The sequence below is a fragment of the Saccopteryx bilineata genome, chromosome 8 (genome assembly GCF_036850765.1).
Source record: "Saccopteryx bilineata isolate mSacBil1 chromosome 8, mSacBil1_pri_phased_curated, whole genome shotgun sequence".
Classification (NCBI taxonomy): domain Eukaryota; kingdom Metazoa; phylum Chordata; class Mammalia; order Chiroptera; family Emballonuridae; genus Saccopteryx; species Saccopteryx bilineata.
The window spans coordinates 5,069,454-5,085,707 of record NC_089497.1 but is presented as its reverse complement, the minus strand read 5'-3'; the positions used below and the strand labels follow the sequence as shown (position 1 = coordinate 5,085,707).

The following is a 16,254-nucleotide window of genomic DNA, read 5'->3' as shown; positions in this document are numbered from 1 at the left end:
GGACCGCGACTCTCTGGTTTGGGGTCCTTCTTCCTTTGGCTCGGGTCCGCACCCCACGCTGTCGGCTCCGCAGACTGAACTTGCCCTGGCCTGGGGAGGCCCCAAAGCCCGCCTGGCTTGCGCCGACCCCAGGAGCACCAGGAGTGTGGGGAGGGGGGTGGGGGGGCGGGAAGGGCATCCCTACTGTCAGACCCAGGAGAGGGCAACGGCACGGCCCTGCGCGGGCACTGGCGGCCAAGTCCTCCGCCCAGGTCCGCTGCCTTGCAGACCCCGGCCCGCTCCCGCCCAGCCCCTCCCTTTTCTCAACCCCCTCGCCAAATGAAAAGGGTTCTTGGGCCTTGGCCTTGGGGGGGAAGAACGCGGGAACCCACGCTGGGTGTGTTCTTTCTGCCCAGAGCCAGCCGCTCCGGGTCTTCGTCATTAGCATGGAGTCAGTAGACTTTCGATTGCACCTCCCTCAACAAACCAAACACAAAAGGACCCAAATTGGGAAGGGACTTCCTGCGGGGTGGCCCTTCTGGCAGGGGTCTGGTGGATCAAGAGACTCCGAGCCCCTGACCGGAAGCCTGAGGATCAGGGTCGGGGGACAAGAGAGCCCTCGTGCTCCCTCCCCTTTCTGGACACTCGCAGGGAGCGGGGATGAGGAGTTCTAAGCTTCCGTGAGCCCAGGTCCCCATGGGTCCTCTGGGGCCATTGTCGTGTGACTGAGCACTGAGACTCAGAGGGTGTGTGTCCTGGCAGGAACGTTTCCAAAAGCCCTCGGCCTTACCCTCTGGTTCCAAGCTGAAGACTTGGCGTTTGGCAGCTGTCAGGTGAAATGATGTTCTGGCTTCCTAAGCTAGCCGGATTGGAGCTGGCCCCGGGTTAGGCCGCAGTGCCAGCTGGGCAGTGACCCAAGGCCTCTCCTGTTGGCACCGGGGGAAACAAGGGGGTGGGTCTACCATGGAATGAGTCTACCCAGAGAGTTTAAAGTAATATCCAGAGGAGGATTGGAACCTGTGGGCAGCCATTTTCTCAGGTCCTGGCGCCTAGAATTTTGACTAAAACACCCAAAGGCAAAACTAGTTACTCAGTGATCCTCCCCCCCCCCCCTTTTACTCTTCCCTTTTGTTTACAAATGTTGCTCACTTTATCAGACTGGTTCTACACTGCTCTGGAAATATCAGTGCTCTGGCCACAAAATATCCTGCAACGTGTAGAAACCTCAGGAATGTCACCAGGAGAGAAATGCAACATAACTGCGCCGGAACCTTTCCAAATCCTCCGTTTCCCGGGTTTCCGGGCCAGGGCCCTTCCTCCAGCCGTCATCAGCGTTGCCCTCTACACAAGCACGTTCGCATTTCAGAGAAGTAAATCGGCTCCTAAAGCATGAGAGCTGACGACTATCATTTGAGATGGGCCCAGCGAAAACCCCTAGAGAAGCCATTCAAGCGGCTGCTAGTTCTCCGAATAGGGTAGGAAGGCCCGGGACACAGCCAGAGACTGGGAGAGGAACAGCGAGAGAGCAAGCAAAAGGAGAGACAGGAGACGGAGAGATGGATGGAGAGATGGATCCGATAAGATAGATGACAGATGATAGATAGATAGATAGATAGATAGATAGGAGAGGGACATAGTCAGATGGACACTCAGGCCTGGAGATGTGCAAAGAAAGAGGCTGGACGCTAGGACAACCACTAGTGTGCTGTTCCCCTCACCCCACACACCTCACTCAGGCCTGGGCTCCGTCTAGGGGTCAGGTGAGCGGGAGTGGGAGGGGGTGTCCCCTTCAAGAAGCCGAGGGATATGAGGACAGCCGGGGTGCCGCCCGTTTCCAGCTTGGAAGAGGACAGGAGGGAGAGAGAGGGATTTTCAGTGGCGTGGCTCGGGGTCCACGGGGGCCCTCGCAGCCTTTGGGATAGAGGGGTCCGCCGAACCCGCTTGGCTGGCGATGCCGGCGACGGGAGCCGCACATTGTGACAGCCTGCTGTCTACCTGGCTTTGTGAACTCACTTTTAAACCACTGCGGTTTGAAAACAAGCGCGTGCAGCTTCACCGCCACCCTATTTGGGCAGCAGGGCCGGGGGATTGCACAGGCCGGAGCCTCTGAACGGTTCGCCCCGCCGCCCGCGTGGGCGGGGGGCGCCTCCTGCATATTCATCAGCACGTGGAACCGCGGGTCGCGGGCTGCGCATGCGCAGTGCCCTCCCAGCAGCAGCTCCAGCGGGTGGCAGGGTCTTGGAAAACACACCGCCCGGCTGCAGGGTGGTGCAAAGGGTCCCCCAATAGCTGACCGTCTGGCCTTCTGTGGACCTGCTGTGGGGAAGTCTTGCCGTGTACACACAAACACACACACACAGCCTGAGTTTATGTATCTTCAAGAATTTCTTCAGAACAAAAACCTCCATTGAGGAACAGACTCACCCACCCCAGACCCTTTCTCGCGGTTTTATCTTCTTCAACAACTTCTTCTTTGCCAGAGGGTAGGATTTTCCCGGATAAACAGAAAATGTTTAAAAAGGAGAATCAGTATGTGAGTTTCTTTCACTCTCTTTAGTTCCTTATGTTTTCTGTGGCTTAATGGGAATTGTTACACAAAGGACAGACATGTTTTATATATACATATATATACACACATACATATACATACACACATACTGAATGTATGTATATGTATGTGTGTATATGTTTGCTAAGGCTGCTTGCCTTCGAAATGTTCTGTGTGTGTTGTGCTATTTTTAAGATGTGATTCCCATATGCTTACACCCACGCTGCATAGTTGACTCTTGTGTGTGCTGTAGGTGAAAATGTCACGGGGTAAGTTTCACACACTGCACGTACTTACAGAGATGCCCTGCAAAGCGTCAGAGGCAGCCAAAATATTGTTGTCAGTCGTAAGTCTGGCATCTTCGCTGCCAAGGTAATATCCATGCTAGACTTCTAATTCCGCTTTCTTATTCTTGAGAAATCCACCTCCAGTATAGCATCAACTGGAGACTTCATACTATTTTAGCTCCTCGCTCTAAAGTGGAAATACATGTTCGGAACTAATGCCAGGATTCAGCCAGCACGGTAAAAATAACCCCTGGTTTATCCTGATCGTATTTCCTCCTGCGCAGGCAAGAGGCTGGGGCGTGAACCAGCCTTGCATAGTTCAATGGAGAACATTGACCATACATCGTGTATACCATGCCATTACATTTGCAATAAACTTTGAGAAAAAAGGCTCAACTGCGACTGTGTTACAGAAACTTAACACGTTCTTTTTTTTTTTCTTTTTGGTCTCAAATCAGAAAATCTCATCTGAAAATCTATATTATTGTATAGTTAACCCCACAAAGTCTTATTCTACCCAGTCTAAGTGGGTACGTGTCCGTGAGGGTGAGCTGGGTAGTAAAAAGCTGAAAAAGAGAACACCGTGAATAATGTGAACCTCCAGTGGCTTGACGAGTGTAGAAGGCAGACATCTTTCCATCGACACTGTTTCCAAGAACTCTAGTGCCGCAGAGTTTCAGCTGTGACCATCTTTCTGAAAACAACATTTACGTTCCCCTAACATGAACACATGGTGAGGACTCTCCACCTGGAGAGATGAGTTTCTAATCCACATTTCAAGTTGAAAGAAAGAAAGAAAGGATAGAGAAAAGAGAGAAAGAAAGAAAGAAAAGAAAAGAAAAGAGAGAGAAAGAAAGAAGAGAGAGAAAAGAGACAGAAAGAAAATAAAAGAGAGAGAAAGAAAGAAAGAAGAAAGAAAGAGAGAGAGAGAGAAAGAAAGAAAGAAGAAAGAAAGAAGAAAGAAAGAAAGAAAGAAAGAAAAAGAAAGAAAGAAAGAAAGAAAGAAAGAAAGAGAAAGAAAGAAAGAAAGAAAGAAAGAAAGAAAGAAAGAAAGAGAAAGAAAGACAAGTAGAAAGTGGTGTCTGGAATCTGATGGCTTCATATCTAGTTCACAAATAATCAAATGCACATGCTCAGTGTTTTCATTTTGAGTTTGTCCAACTACCTATAGTTAGTCTTCAACCCATCCTAAACTGATGCTGCTTTTAAGGGACCAGGGCCTTCTCTGATCTGTTTCCTGGAAGGCACTGTGCTCAGGTACCAACTCTACCACACTTGTTTCACAAGGGGTCCAGGACACCGGTTACATCTTGGCCTTAAAAAGGGAACATCTGGAAGGTTTCAGGACTGGGCAAGGTAACTGGTAAGTACAGTTTTGTTGCCAGCCTTTATAAAGTTCTGAGAAAACTCCACAATCAACAAATAAAAACATCTAAATGCCAGACCCATCAGCAAAGAAGGTTAGTGCTATTTTCATTGTCAGCTAAAGCAGAAAGGGAGGAGGAGGGAGATAAGCAGATGGGGCAATTGAAAGGTTACATCTTTCTTTTGGAGGTGGTTTGCTTCTTAAAGGTTAACTTGAATGCTTGACTTTAAAAAATCAAAATCATCAGCTGCAGATGCTTAAAGCAGTTGGGGGTAGCTTGTGAAGAAGAAAACAAAGGGTCTGAAATGTTTGAAAATTACTTAGCCCCCACATAAATGGTGCTCGTATATTTACATGCTTACTCTATAAATGTACACGCCCACATCACAATTCATTTCTCAGATATGATTGCTAGCACTCAGGCATTTTTTTTTGTCGACACAATATAACTTTTTAATAACTTGTTAGCTCCTCTAATCATTTGACAGGACCCAGAAAACAATGCAAATCGAAATAGGAACCAGGACAGGCTTTCTGCCTAAATCAAAATCTACAGCTACACACAGAACCAGTCATTTGCAGCATCCTCAGCTTCTGCTAAATAGGGTCTAACCATATATTTTGCTGTTCACATTCATGTATTTCAGAACCTAATAGCCCATGAAGAAAAGTATGAAGAATACATCTCAAGAAGCAGACATTAAAGGTACCAGCAAAAATAATAGACTACATTGAAGTTTGAAGCATTATTTTAGGTGACCCACATCATTAATGACTTCTTCTTTGTGGTGGGTGTTACAGAGGAGAAGGCATAAGGCGGGTTGGCGTAAATATTGGCTTCTACTATGAAAGTTCCCTTTTTGTGTGAGAGGACTTACAAACACACACACAGTACTTCTCAAATCTTTTACAAAAAAAAAATAGTTGGCCTTCAATTTCTAAAAGAAAAAAACACACATTTAAAATATAAAGTATTTTAGAAGTACATATTTACCTCTAAAATTTCCCTTTAAAAGACCCTACTGAAATCATACACCATAGTATATTTAATTATTATACTATGATATTGACATTTTTAAAGGTACCAGACACATAACAAATAAGATATTCATATTTCCAACTTTACGATAAACTGCATTTAGGGAAAAATGCCCCATTCAGTATCTTCCTAAATGCACTAACAAAGTTATAGAAGTGCTGTTGTATTTTGTCCTTGTTATTATTGCCATCCTTGTAATCGCACTCCCAGACATTTTGATCTCTAACAACAACAAAAAAAAAAGGACTATTCATCGAGTTGTTTATCTTTCTTTCCTAGAAAGACGTGCTATCTTTATTCCTTTTTAAAATTTCTGTTAATTATTGGGCTTATGTCTGGAGTCACTTCCAATGCTACCCTGTTCATCAATTTCAAATCTCCAAAGCCAATTGGAGACAGCTTTGGGTCTCACAAATTTTTTGGAGCAAGCAGCAATCCTGCTTTTGGGTGTTTAACTTCCTTAAATCTGGCCAGACCTTGCAAGGTGGCGCTCTTTTCACGAAAGGTAGATACCTACTCTCACAATCACAGTAACATTTTTTTTTCCAAAAGTTAACCACCACCATTTTCAGCCTTTGATGTCCTGTAGAAAGTTCACCAAATCCCCTCAGCCACTAAAGCTTTGACGACTATCAGTGTCAAATACAAATAACGAGATGCCAAGACAAACCAACAAATAATTTTTAAACAGAACTTAACATCTTGGTGTTGTATATTCTAAAATAAAAATTGTCATTTTTAAAAGATACCAGGATTTTAAGGAGTTGTCATACTTTTTAAGGGCTTCCCCACTTGTTTTCGCCCCCCCCAGAGCCATTTCCTGAACTTTCACAGCATGTTAAAGTCCCAGGTCCGGACTCCCCCTTGCCCACAGTGAGGTCAGTTTCTGCCTCCTGCTCTGACCACATCCACACGCCTGTGTGCACAACAGCCAGGCCCTGATTTGTAATCTCCAGCTACGCTGTCTGCTTAATGGGGCGATCATGCAGACTACAACCAGAGACAAAGAAGCCGGCGTTCCTACCAGCACAGATAACTTCGAGGGAGCAGCATAGCTTGCAAATCTATCAAACTAAACTGCAAAAAAAGACAATCTGATTCAGAGAAAAGGCGTTCCGCTACAGTCATTAAGCACAAGTAATTTAGATTTTTTTATATCGTCTCCTCATTTACAAATTTACTGTATCAACGCCAGCCAATGGAACGAATTTCTTAAGTAAATGAGAAATAAATAAAAGATAGAAAGATAATAAAATTACATAAAATAATTTTCTTCCCTGGATGTATTTTTTTTTTAGAGAACTAATAACAGTAGCAAAATTATAGTAATAATAACATATCATTGGAAGTAATTAATTTAAATTAGCATCACATTTGAAGAAATACAAGTCAAACGCTTTATGGACATTTACTTTGGTACGAAGAAAGAAGGCCTGGAAAAAGCGTGCATCGATATCCTGAAAATTAGTTATAGCCATAAATGGCCTAATTGAAGACAGCAGTTTAAAATATGATATTGTAAATCTGCAACTTGGTTTCAGCCTCGGGAATTTAATTTGGGAGCAGCGGAACCATCAGCTGCTAGTTCATTTGCAAGGCTGCAGAGTGAGTCCCGAGCTTCTGACAATTCGTCTACATTAATATTGATGTCGCCTGTGCAATCTATTTCTGTTATTTTTATGGTTGTTATTCTACGTCTGCAAAGGTCACTTAAATTATACTGCGGCCTAAAATTTGTTTCATAAATTTTGATATAAATACTAATTACACCCTCTCGGAGAGCCAGCAGGGTAGTCTTCATTTGTCACGGTTATACAGCCCGCGGTGACAGCAAGGGAAGGCTTTCAAGGGGGCCGGAGAGCTTTTCCCAAGAACCAGGGAGGCTGGGCAGGAGAGGCAGCAGGTTGCCGGGTGGACGGGGAAGAAGAAATTCCTACCACAGTCACTGAGATTGAAGAATCTTTAATAAGGTACGAAAGGTTACCAAACAGTTCTGGAAACTAAAGTGTACATAACGAGTTCTTCTAGCCATAAATATTGAAGAGCTGTAACATGAATAAACCGGCCCTTTACATGCGGATAAATATGGAAACTAGGAATTATATACATTATGTGGTTGTATCTTTTGCCAAAAGCAACTGACAGTTATAGTTTATATCTTTTTTTAATATCACTTTACATAAACAAATGGAACAGTGTTGACACGCAGATCCAGGCTCCTACTATACGAATTTTTTGACAGGACGTGAAACAACATTTTACTGCACTAAAAAGTACTTAAGACTTTGGGACAAAATGTTTGCACTTTATACAAAAAAAAAAAAAGAAAAAAAAAAGCACATTAATACCAATAATATTCTGTTAGGTCGACGTAGAGACTGTAATCGTACAAAGTAATTCACATTTTGGTACACATTTACTAGAACATTCTGGCCATTCGGTACAAACAGTCGGCTTTGGGCCGCCCGCCCCTCCCCCACCCCACCCCCCGCCCTCCCGGCCCCTCCCCCCAATGCAAAGACCACGACGCCACGATCCCACCCGCCCCGCTCCAATCGAGATATAACTATTTACAGAATCCAACAGTACAGTTTTAAGCTAATAATTCTGTATTTACAAGAATGCAAAGAAAGAAAGAAAAAAAAAAAAAGCCGAAGCTTAGAGAGCCTGTTCCAATGCTCGCAAGAAACTGGCCCTCGGGGTTGGCAGCGTTTGGTCGGGTGGCCGCCTTCTCCTCGACCCCCGGTCTGCCCCTGGGCTACCAAGCCTTTGCCAAAAGAGAAGGAAAAAAAAAAGAAAAGAAAAGAAAAGAAAGAAAAGGGGGGGGGAGATTAAAGGTTTGGTGCTCTCTCTCTCTCTTACTCGGTCCTGGGTCTACTGGCAGGTTCAGGAAATAATACGATTGCGGGGAAGGGAGCGGTTTGGATCCGCAGGGCTCTTTTCAGTAACATTGTGCATACGGGCTGCGTTCCGTCTCTTAAATAGGGCTCTCTGCTCGGCGCTGTGTTTCTGGATTTAAACGTACCATTCATTGAAATTGGAAGAGAGCGCGCTGTGGCCGGCCGTGTGGTGGACCGCGGAGGACGAGGGCGACAGGGAGCTGGTGGCCGGGTTCTCGGTGGAGGGGGACACGATGGTGGGCGGCGTGGACGACTCGTAGCCGGAGCTGGCGGCCGGCGAAGGCTGCGAGCCCTGCGAGGAGGATTCGTGGACCTGCGGGGATAAAGCCGAGTTTTTACGGAGATAGAGGGCCCGGAGCGGCGGCCGCCGAGGACAGGGTGCAGGCAGCGAGCCAGCCACCTCTGCCGGGAGCCCTGCGTGCCCTCCTCCTCCGGGGAGGCTTCACCCACGCGGCGCGGACTTGGGTGAAGAGCTTGGATGGGCTCGCTCCGCCGCGGCCCTGCAGGGCGTGGGGGGGGTTCCCCACCGAGGGTTCACGCCCCGCGCCCCGCGCTCCAGAACAAGAAACAGATCTGGTGTGGGGCTGGGGGTGGGGGGGACGGTTTGAGGCCGGAGCCCCAGGGGAGGGGGTCCCCGCGCCCGGCCCGCAGCTCGGGGCTGCTCACAGGACCCCGGCTCAGCCACCACCGCCGGGCGCCCCGCGGGCGCGACCCACGCGCCCTTGCTGGACCAAACTCAAACGCACTGGCTGCCTCTGCTCCAGCGCGCGCTTCTCTCTCCTTCTACTCTCCCGTTAGTTAACGCATCGAGAACGGCCGGGGACTCCCCACCCCCTTTTCCAGCCCCGGCCGCCTCTGCCCAGCCTCCGCCAGCAGAGTGGAGCGTGGCCTCCCGGCCTCCGCCCGGCCCTGGCCCTGGCTCGGCCCGGCCGCCACCCGCCGCGGGCCCCCGGTGGGCCGACGAGCGGAGCCGGCCGCCGCTGCGGGCTGGAAGGCGGGCGGCGGGGGCGCAGCGATTACCTTCATGTGTTTGCGCAGCGAGCTGGGGTGCGTGTAGGACTTGTCGCACATCTTGCAGAGATAGGGCTTGTCGCTCGTGTGCACGTGCATGTGCTTCTTGCGGTCGCTGCTGTTGGCAAAGCGTCGGTCGCAGCCCTCGAACTCGCACTTGAAGGGCTTCTCCCCTGGCGTGAAAGGCGAGAAAGAGACTGACCTTGATTAGAACAAATCCCGCCGTTGTATATATATACATATTTTTTAACGTAAACAAGTGAAAAATGAAAACAAAATTTAAAAAGGTGCAGGCTCAAAAATCCGGGTCTTCAATCAAGTCACATACATGCAGTGTATTTACAAATATCCTAATCAATTATTGTAACTATTAATATAGGTAGATATAAAATCTTATCGTTGTGGCTAGTGGTGGTGGGTGGTAGATTTTCTTTTTTTCTTTCAGATCCCGGATTGGTGGCAGGTTTTTCTGTCCGGGGATATCCAAACTACTTCAGGCGGCAATCCCTGGCTCTTGGTTTTCTAATTTTCTCATTGGGGCTGACCTTCCCGCTGTGTTTCTCTCCTCTACTGCCCCCCACCCCTCCCAGACGCTCCTCACCCCCCCCCCCCCATCGCCTTCCCCAACCCACCCCGACACACACATTTTATAAAGTAACCTGGGCCCTGAGCTCGGCGCCGCCAAGCCTTTCCTGACTGCGGCGATAAAGCCAAAGTTCCTAAAACGGTTCTCAGAAACCAGCCGGGAAAAGCAGAATAGGCCAGCAGACCGGACTCTTGGTCTTTATTGGAGCCAGGGGCCCAGAACGGCCCGACCGACCCAGACGGCGAGCTCGTCAACGTAACTATTCCCAACCAGCCTCTATTTTAAAGGCCGAAGCAGGGGATTCGGTATTTTGAAAACCACCTCATAGAATCTAATTGACAAAAAAAAAAAAAATTAAAAAAAAAAAAAAGACTTCTCTGCCTTCTGCCGACTCTCGCGACTCCTCCAGCCGACTCACAAACAAGTCACTACTAAAGCCGTGCTCTTTCCACCGGCGCAAGCCTGCGAAAGCCGGCTCGGGCCCGATGCGTCTGCCTGAAACTGGTGAACCACTCACACTCCCTCCTTTCTGTCTCTCCGTTTTTGTCTTTCTGCGCTCCTTCATCCTATCTCCTCTCATTTCCCATTTCCTTCCTTTGGGAAAGTCCTCCCTACGCCGCAAAGAGAGGGATGTCGGCCGAGAGCAGACGTTTAGATTTAGATCCGTCCGCCGGCCGGAGCCGGAGCTGCCGCTGCCGCCGCCGGGCGCCGCGCGCCCCACCGCTCCGCACAGCGCGGTTTCTCTCCCGGCTCTCCCGGCCTTTTCTACAGCTCATTTTAAAATCTATATCCCTGGAGCCTTTCCGACCGATAATTTTGTGCTTTTTTCATCATTTCAAGCCTGAAACTAAAAAAGCAAAAACAAAACCAGTGTCCGCTTCCGCTGCCTGCCTGCCGGAACCTGGCGCCCAGACCCCGGGAAGGCCCGCTTTGTGCGCCAGGACGCGGCTGTTTCCATTTCGGGTTCCAGGCTCGAGAGACAGTGGGAGGCGGAGGAGGGGGGCAGGGGCGGGTCAAAGAAAGAGTTTTCCGTACCTGTGTGCGTCCTTTTGTGGATCTTTAAGTTCTCGGAGCGCGCGAAGACCTTGCCGCAGCCCGGGAACGGGCAGGGGAACGGCTTCTCGCCCGTGTGCACGCGGATGTGGTTGACCAGTTTGTATTTGGCTTTGAAGGGCTTGCCCTCGCGCGGACACTCCTCCCAGAAGCAGATGTGGTTGCTCTGCTCGGGGCCGCCGACGTGCTCCACGGTGACGTGCGTGACCAGCTCGTGCATGGTGCTGAAAGTTTTGTTGCACGACTTTTTGGGGTTGGCCAGCTGCTCCGGCTCGATCCACTTGCAGATGAGCTCCTGTTTGATGGGCTGGCGCATGTAGCGGAAGAAGGCGCCGGCGCCGTGGTGCGCGGCCATGTTCACGTTCATGGGCCCGTAGCCGTGCAGCTGCGGCGCGGCGTAGTGCTCCGAACGCGGGCTGGTCACCTGGCCGTACTGCTCGGGCCGCGGGTACATGTCCCCCGAGAAGCCGAGCCTCATCTGCCCGTTGACCACGTTGGGCGACGCGTGGCCCGCCGCCTGCTCGTGAAGGCCCGGGAAAAGAAGGTGGCCGGCGGCGTCCGTGTGGCCGTGCGGGCCCCCAAAGCCCCCGGCCGAAGCGGCGAACAGGCTGTGCTGGGCGCTGGCCGCCGCCGCCGCGTCGCCAAAGCCCCGGTTGCGGAACAGAAAGTCCCGCGTGGAGTTAAAGGCTGCGCTTGAATAGGAGCCGACGTGGCCCGGGTGGTGGTGATGGCCCAGGGCCGCGGCGGCCGCGTAGCCAGGCGCCTGCGACGTGAAGGCCGTCTGGCCGGCGGAGGCCAGCTCGTGCGAGCTGGGGTTGAGCTTGAAGGCTCCCATGCCGTCGGCGAACGGGTTGATGCCCAGGCCCACGTCGCGCTCGGACACGTCGCCCGCGGAGTGGTGGCGGGACGCGCCAAAGGTGGTCACGCCGATCGCGGGGTACTGGGGGCCGGCGTCCAGGAGCATCGTGGCTGCTCCGGGCGAGCCCGGGCCTCCCCCGCCCCCCCCCACCCTCGCCCGCCGAGGAGGGAAAATCAGGAGGAGGAGGAGGAGGAGGAGGAGGAATAGGAGGCGGAGGAAGAGGAGGAAGAAGAAGAGGAGGGAGGAGGAGCCGACCCACCTCGCGAAGTCCTAGCCCGCAGGCAGCCGCTCCGCGCGCCGGGGAGCCCGCTTGGCCGAGCGCGGGGACGCCGGACGGCTGCGGGCCGCGAGCAAGGCGGGCTCCAGCGCGCGCCGAGCAGACCCCGCCGGCCGGGCTCGCGCTTCCTCGCCGCTCAGTCTCTGCCGAGAGGACCCCGCGTCAAGGCCGCCCCGGGAAAGCCGTGGAGCATCTCAGCCCCCCAGAAAAACTTCCTCCCGGATCGGTCGCATACAGGAAAGTGAGCTCACGAGCCGCGGCTGCTCGCTCTCCCTCCGCCCGGCGCCGTGCGCCCCGCCTCACTTCTCCACTCGCCCCTCGCCTTTCTGTTCCCTCTCGCTTTTCTCTCCGGCTCGCCTCCTCACTCCTTCACTCTCCCTTTTCCCCCTCTGCTTTTTTGCAAAATTAAAAAAATAATAATAATAATAATGAAAAGGGGGGAGCAAAAAAGAAAGAAAGAAAAAGCCAAAGAAAAGGCGCAAATCATGCACAATATTGTCTTTTGCGGTTTGTCTTCCTGGGGAGAAACTTTCACCTCCTCAGCCGGGCGGTGAGCGCGAGACTGATAGCAGCAATCATTCCTGCAGATAAATGAATTGAAAGGACGACACCGTTCCCCCCCCCCTTGATGAATGGGAGCAGGGGGAGGCGTCACGTGCTGCGGGCGCGCGCGCCCATTGGTGCGTCCGCGCTCCCCCCGCCCGCCCGCCGCCGCCGCGCCAACTGCGGGCGAGCCGAGGCGCCGCGCGCCGCTCATTGGCCCGCCCGCCTCATCAATCCCAGGTATTGTAAAGCGCTTGACGTCCCCTTTTGACAAACCCGGCTGCCAGGAGTGGCAACTTTTTTTTTTTTTTTTTTTTTTTTTGGCCAAATTTTTCCCTCTTCTTCTCATGGAAAAATAAATGTGTGTTTTTTTTCCACGATTCCTTTTTTTCTTCTCGCAGTCATATACACGTTTCTCTCTCTCCTTAACCCTCTTCCTCCTCGTCTCGCGCTCCTTCCTCTCTCCGTCTCTGTCTCTGTCTCTCCCTCTGCCTCTCTGCCTAGCTCGGTCTCTCTTGCTCTATCTTCCCCTCCTTCCAACCTGCTCTTCGCCGAGCGAGGAGCGATGTCGGGGGTCTCTCGGAAAGGAGGAGGCGGGGTCGGGCTGGTCAGCCCAGCAAAGGCACTTCCAGAAAGTCCCGATTCAGCAACTTTCTTTTCTTCCATTCCCCGCTGTCCTCCACCCCCTTCCAGGGGAGCAAAGGGAGGCTTTTGTTATTTGCTCCTTTTGAAGTTCGCTTCCTTCTTTTGCCTCGTCCCCCTCCTGTTTACCATTTAAGATCTGGGGAGCGCACGGCTACTCCACTCTCTCTTGACGGGAAATGGGATTTATCAGGAGAACCGGTTGCCTCGATTTTCTTACTTTTTTTTTTTTTAAATCAAATCAATCAGGTTTCCTGGGCCCCTCCTCTTTGGTCCCCTTCCTCCAAATAAATAAGCACAGGTGGATGAGAGATCTTAACTTTCCAGGTTATTGAGGTTTGGTTGAGATTTGAGGGGTTTTTTTGTTTTTTTTTTTTCAATGGCAAATTGGATACATTGTTGCTGTTTCTCTCTCTCTCTCTCTCTCTCTCTCTCTCTCCTGTGTTATTCTCCTTTCTCCTTTTTTCCTAGTCTCCCTTGTCTGCCCCCGCTGACCCCCTCCTTCTGAACTCCTGTTCCCATCCGGGCCCCCCTTTCATTCAGGTAAAACTGTAAATTTCTCAACGCGCCATTGTTCCTCATGACTGTCCAAAGCTCCCTAGAAATCTCCGAATACGTTTTTTGTTTTTTTTTTTTGGTATTTAAATCCACGATAGATAGAACCAATGTAAATTTTGTGACATTCAAACCTTTTTTTTAGTTCACAAATCAGTCACCCTTGTCACAGTTATTGAAATTCCGCAACTCGCCACACCAGGACGGTGGAAAAAGCGGGCGCCGTCTTTGTTGCCGACCAGGCTTTTGATCGCCAGAGAAAATTTACTTACCTTCAGATGAGTGAACAGAAAAAGAAATAACACTCCCTTTGATTTAGTTAGGAAAATGCAGACATTTGGATTCAGTGCAAACATACAACACTCGCTTGTTTTCGCGGTGCGGCCCTCGATTAACCTGTCTTTGCCCAGCGCAAAGTCCATTCAACAACTGCGCCTAGTTGCTTTTTGTCCCGACCACAAAGAGCCATTGGCCATATATTAAAATGATTGTTGAAAGGTAGAAGAGTATGGCACTTAAAAGCAGGGGAAAAAATCCCTGTGACTCAATCAATTAAGGCGAGTAACATTTATGCATTTCAGAAAATGCACACGGATGCCGGGGCTGGGGGGTGGGGGGGTGGGGGGAGGCTGCGTTTCTCCGCAACTCGGTTGAAACCCAGCGGCCCGGGCTGAGGGTTTTTTAGCTCAAGCGTCTGCATATTCATTAGGTCTAATTATTTTCTAGTAAGGAAAACACAAAAAGCCAAGAGTCGGAATCCTTCAATTTGCCCTTTGTTTCGAAGTGCATTTGGCTTCTTTGCAGCTGAATCCGAGCCCTAAACTCTTTTCCGTAGACAAAGAAACCTCAACTCATCCTTTCACAGGCGGCCCAGTTAGGAAACTCACCAGGGCTGGGGAGAGAGGGATACGAAAATGAATGTGTTTGGCCCGGCCGGGCGCCCTCGCCGCGCAGGCTGCAGGAAGGCAGGCCTGGCTCCGGCCGCTGCGCGCCTTCCCGGGTCTGGTCTGCGCGGCGACCAGATTTTCCACTGGGGTTGGCGAGCTCAGCTGCCTTCTCCCTGGGCTCTGCCCGCGCACAACTCGACTTGTGTATCTGGGATGCTTTCCCGGTGTGTCTGAAGGGACCTGGCCGAGGCTTTGCGCTTGTGCTGGGAAATAGAAATTTGAAAAAGAGAGGGAGAGAGAGAGAGAAGAAAAAAAAAAAAATCAAATGCTCTGTGTCTCTAGCAACAAGTCTGAGTGCAGCCGCCTAGCATTCCCACTGGACCGGGGATGGAAATCGGAAGGAATGGGCTCGGGGTTGAGGGGTGGTTTACCACAAATAAATAAATGAATACGGTTTAGAAAAAGATGATAAGACACTGTGAGTGGCTCCGATACACCTTTTCTGAACCAAGTGTTCCCTACTTGCCTGCTAGGGCAGGGTGGACCCTGACTCCAGTGCTTTGGTTAAAAACCTGATCTGCAGGAAGTTTCCTCCCAGGCTGTACCGCTCTCACTGGGGAGAACAGATACTGAACCCACCTCTCCAGCGTCTCGCGTTCAAAAAAAAAAAAAAAAAAAGGAGGGGGGTGGGGGCGTGAGGGGGGAGGGTGGCTACTGGGAGGGGGAGAGGAAAAGTAATTCTGCAAAAAAAAAAATAAAAGTCAGGCTTCTCCTCTGCAGTCCGTGGAAAATGCAGTGGGGACGTTGACAAGAGAGTGTTTTTAGGAAAGGCGTCCAGATCCACCAGGTTGGCGGGGACGCGCGGGGAGGGGAAAGTTGTGGGTTGTAGAAGTTATCAAGTGGGATTTGCGGCGCTCTCTGCAGGAAGCGAGAGCGGCTCCAGTTCAAAGCCACATGCACCAACGTGACATATAAGCCATTAAAATATCATCCTGACGGCTCATTTCTGCTTCATCATACATTCCCTAACTGCTGCCCGGACGCCGGAAGAGAAGAAATGAAGGATGACCGCCTGGCTGCGGCCGCAGAGGCCAGGCTCGGAGGGGCCTGCGGCCTCCCCTCGGCCGCCCCCGAGTGAGGCGCAGAAATGAGGCCGAGCCGGCAACAGGTGGAGCGGGGTAAGTGCGTGGCTCCAGGGGGCCGGCGGACGGGGCTGGGCCCCCAGCCGTCGGGGGGCAAGCTCCCTGTTCGGGGCTATTAGCACCCAAACCCCGCTGGGAGCAGAGGCCCATCCAGACGTTCTGCCCCCAGGCCCCCTCCCTCCTAGCCCCCCAGCCGAGGGCATTGGCCCCACCCCACTGACACTGAGGGGCCCGAAGGGCAGCCTTGGGGACGAGGAGTCCATTCCTTCTCCCCAGAAAAGGGGGGGCGAGTGCAGCTCCCAACGGCCAGGGGACCGAGGGCTGCTCTCTGCCCGCCTGCCCTCCCTACCTCGTCTCCTTGTGAAGGGCCCGGGTGTCCCACCGAGGGGGCAGGAAGGGGAGCCGTGGCCTTGAGCTTCCCGCGCCGGCCGGGGGGCCCTGCAGGCCGCTTCTCGGCTCGGCCCCCACGACGCTGGCCGGAGGGAGGCGGCTTCCTCTCCCCAGGGTCAGAGGAGCCAGCTGGCCGGGCTGGAAGCGAGAGGAGGGCACTGTCCCCGCCCCGACCCGCCCCGAGGGCGGC

At 51.6% G+C, this 16,254-nt stretch overlaps 1 protein-coding gene across 1 annotated transcript; it reads right to left on the bottom strand.

Moving 5' to 3' along the window:
• Positions 1 to 7,770: 7,770 nt before the first annotated feature.
• ZIC1 (Zic family member 1) lies at positions 7,771 to 14,603 on the bottom strand. Its single transcript, XM_066241641.1, has 4 exons — positions 14,533 to 14,603; positions 10,752 to 12,048; positions 9,140 to 9,303; positions 7,771 to 8,432 (listed from the first exon to the last, which is right to left on the bottom strand). Exons 2-4 carry the CDS (start codon positions 11,731 to 11,733, stop codon positions 8,235 to 8,237), a joined length of 1,344 nt encoding a protein of 447 aa, XP_066097738.1. The 5' UTR covers positions 11,734 to 12,048; positions 14,533 to 14,603; the 3' UTR covers positions 7,771 to 8,234.
• Positions 14,604 to 16,254: the final 1,651 nt, after the last annotated feature.

What these genes read in the sequence shown, in the direction of transcription:
- ZIC1 (XM_066241641.1), bottom strand. Translation starts at nt 11,733, where the DNA reads ATGCTCCTGGACGCCGGCCCCCAGTACCCCGCGATCGGCGTGACCACC. An exon ending in CCACAAAAGGACGCACACAG is followed by an intron (nt 9,304 to 10,751) that starts GTACGGAAAACT and finishes CTTTCACGCCAG; the next exon opens with GGGAGAAGCCCTTCAAGTGC. An exon ending in CGCTGCGCAAACACATGAAG is followed by an intron (nt 8,433 to 9,139) that starts GTAATCGCTGCG and finishes TTATCCCCGCAG; the next exon opens with GTCCACGAATCCTCCTCGCA.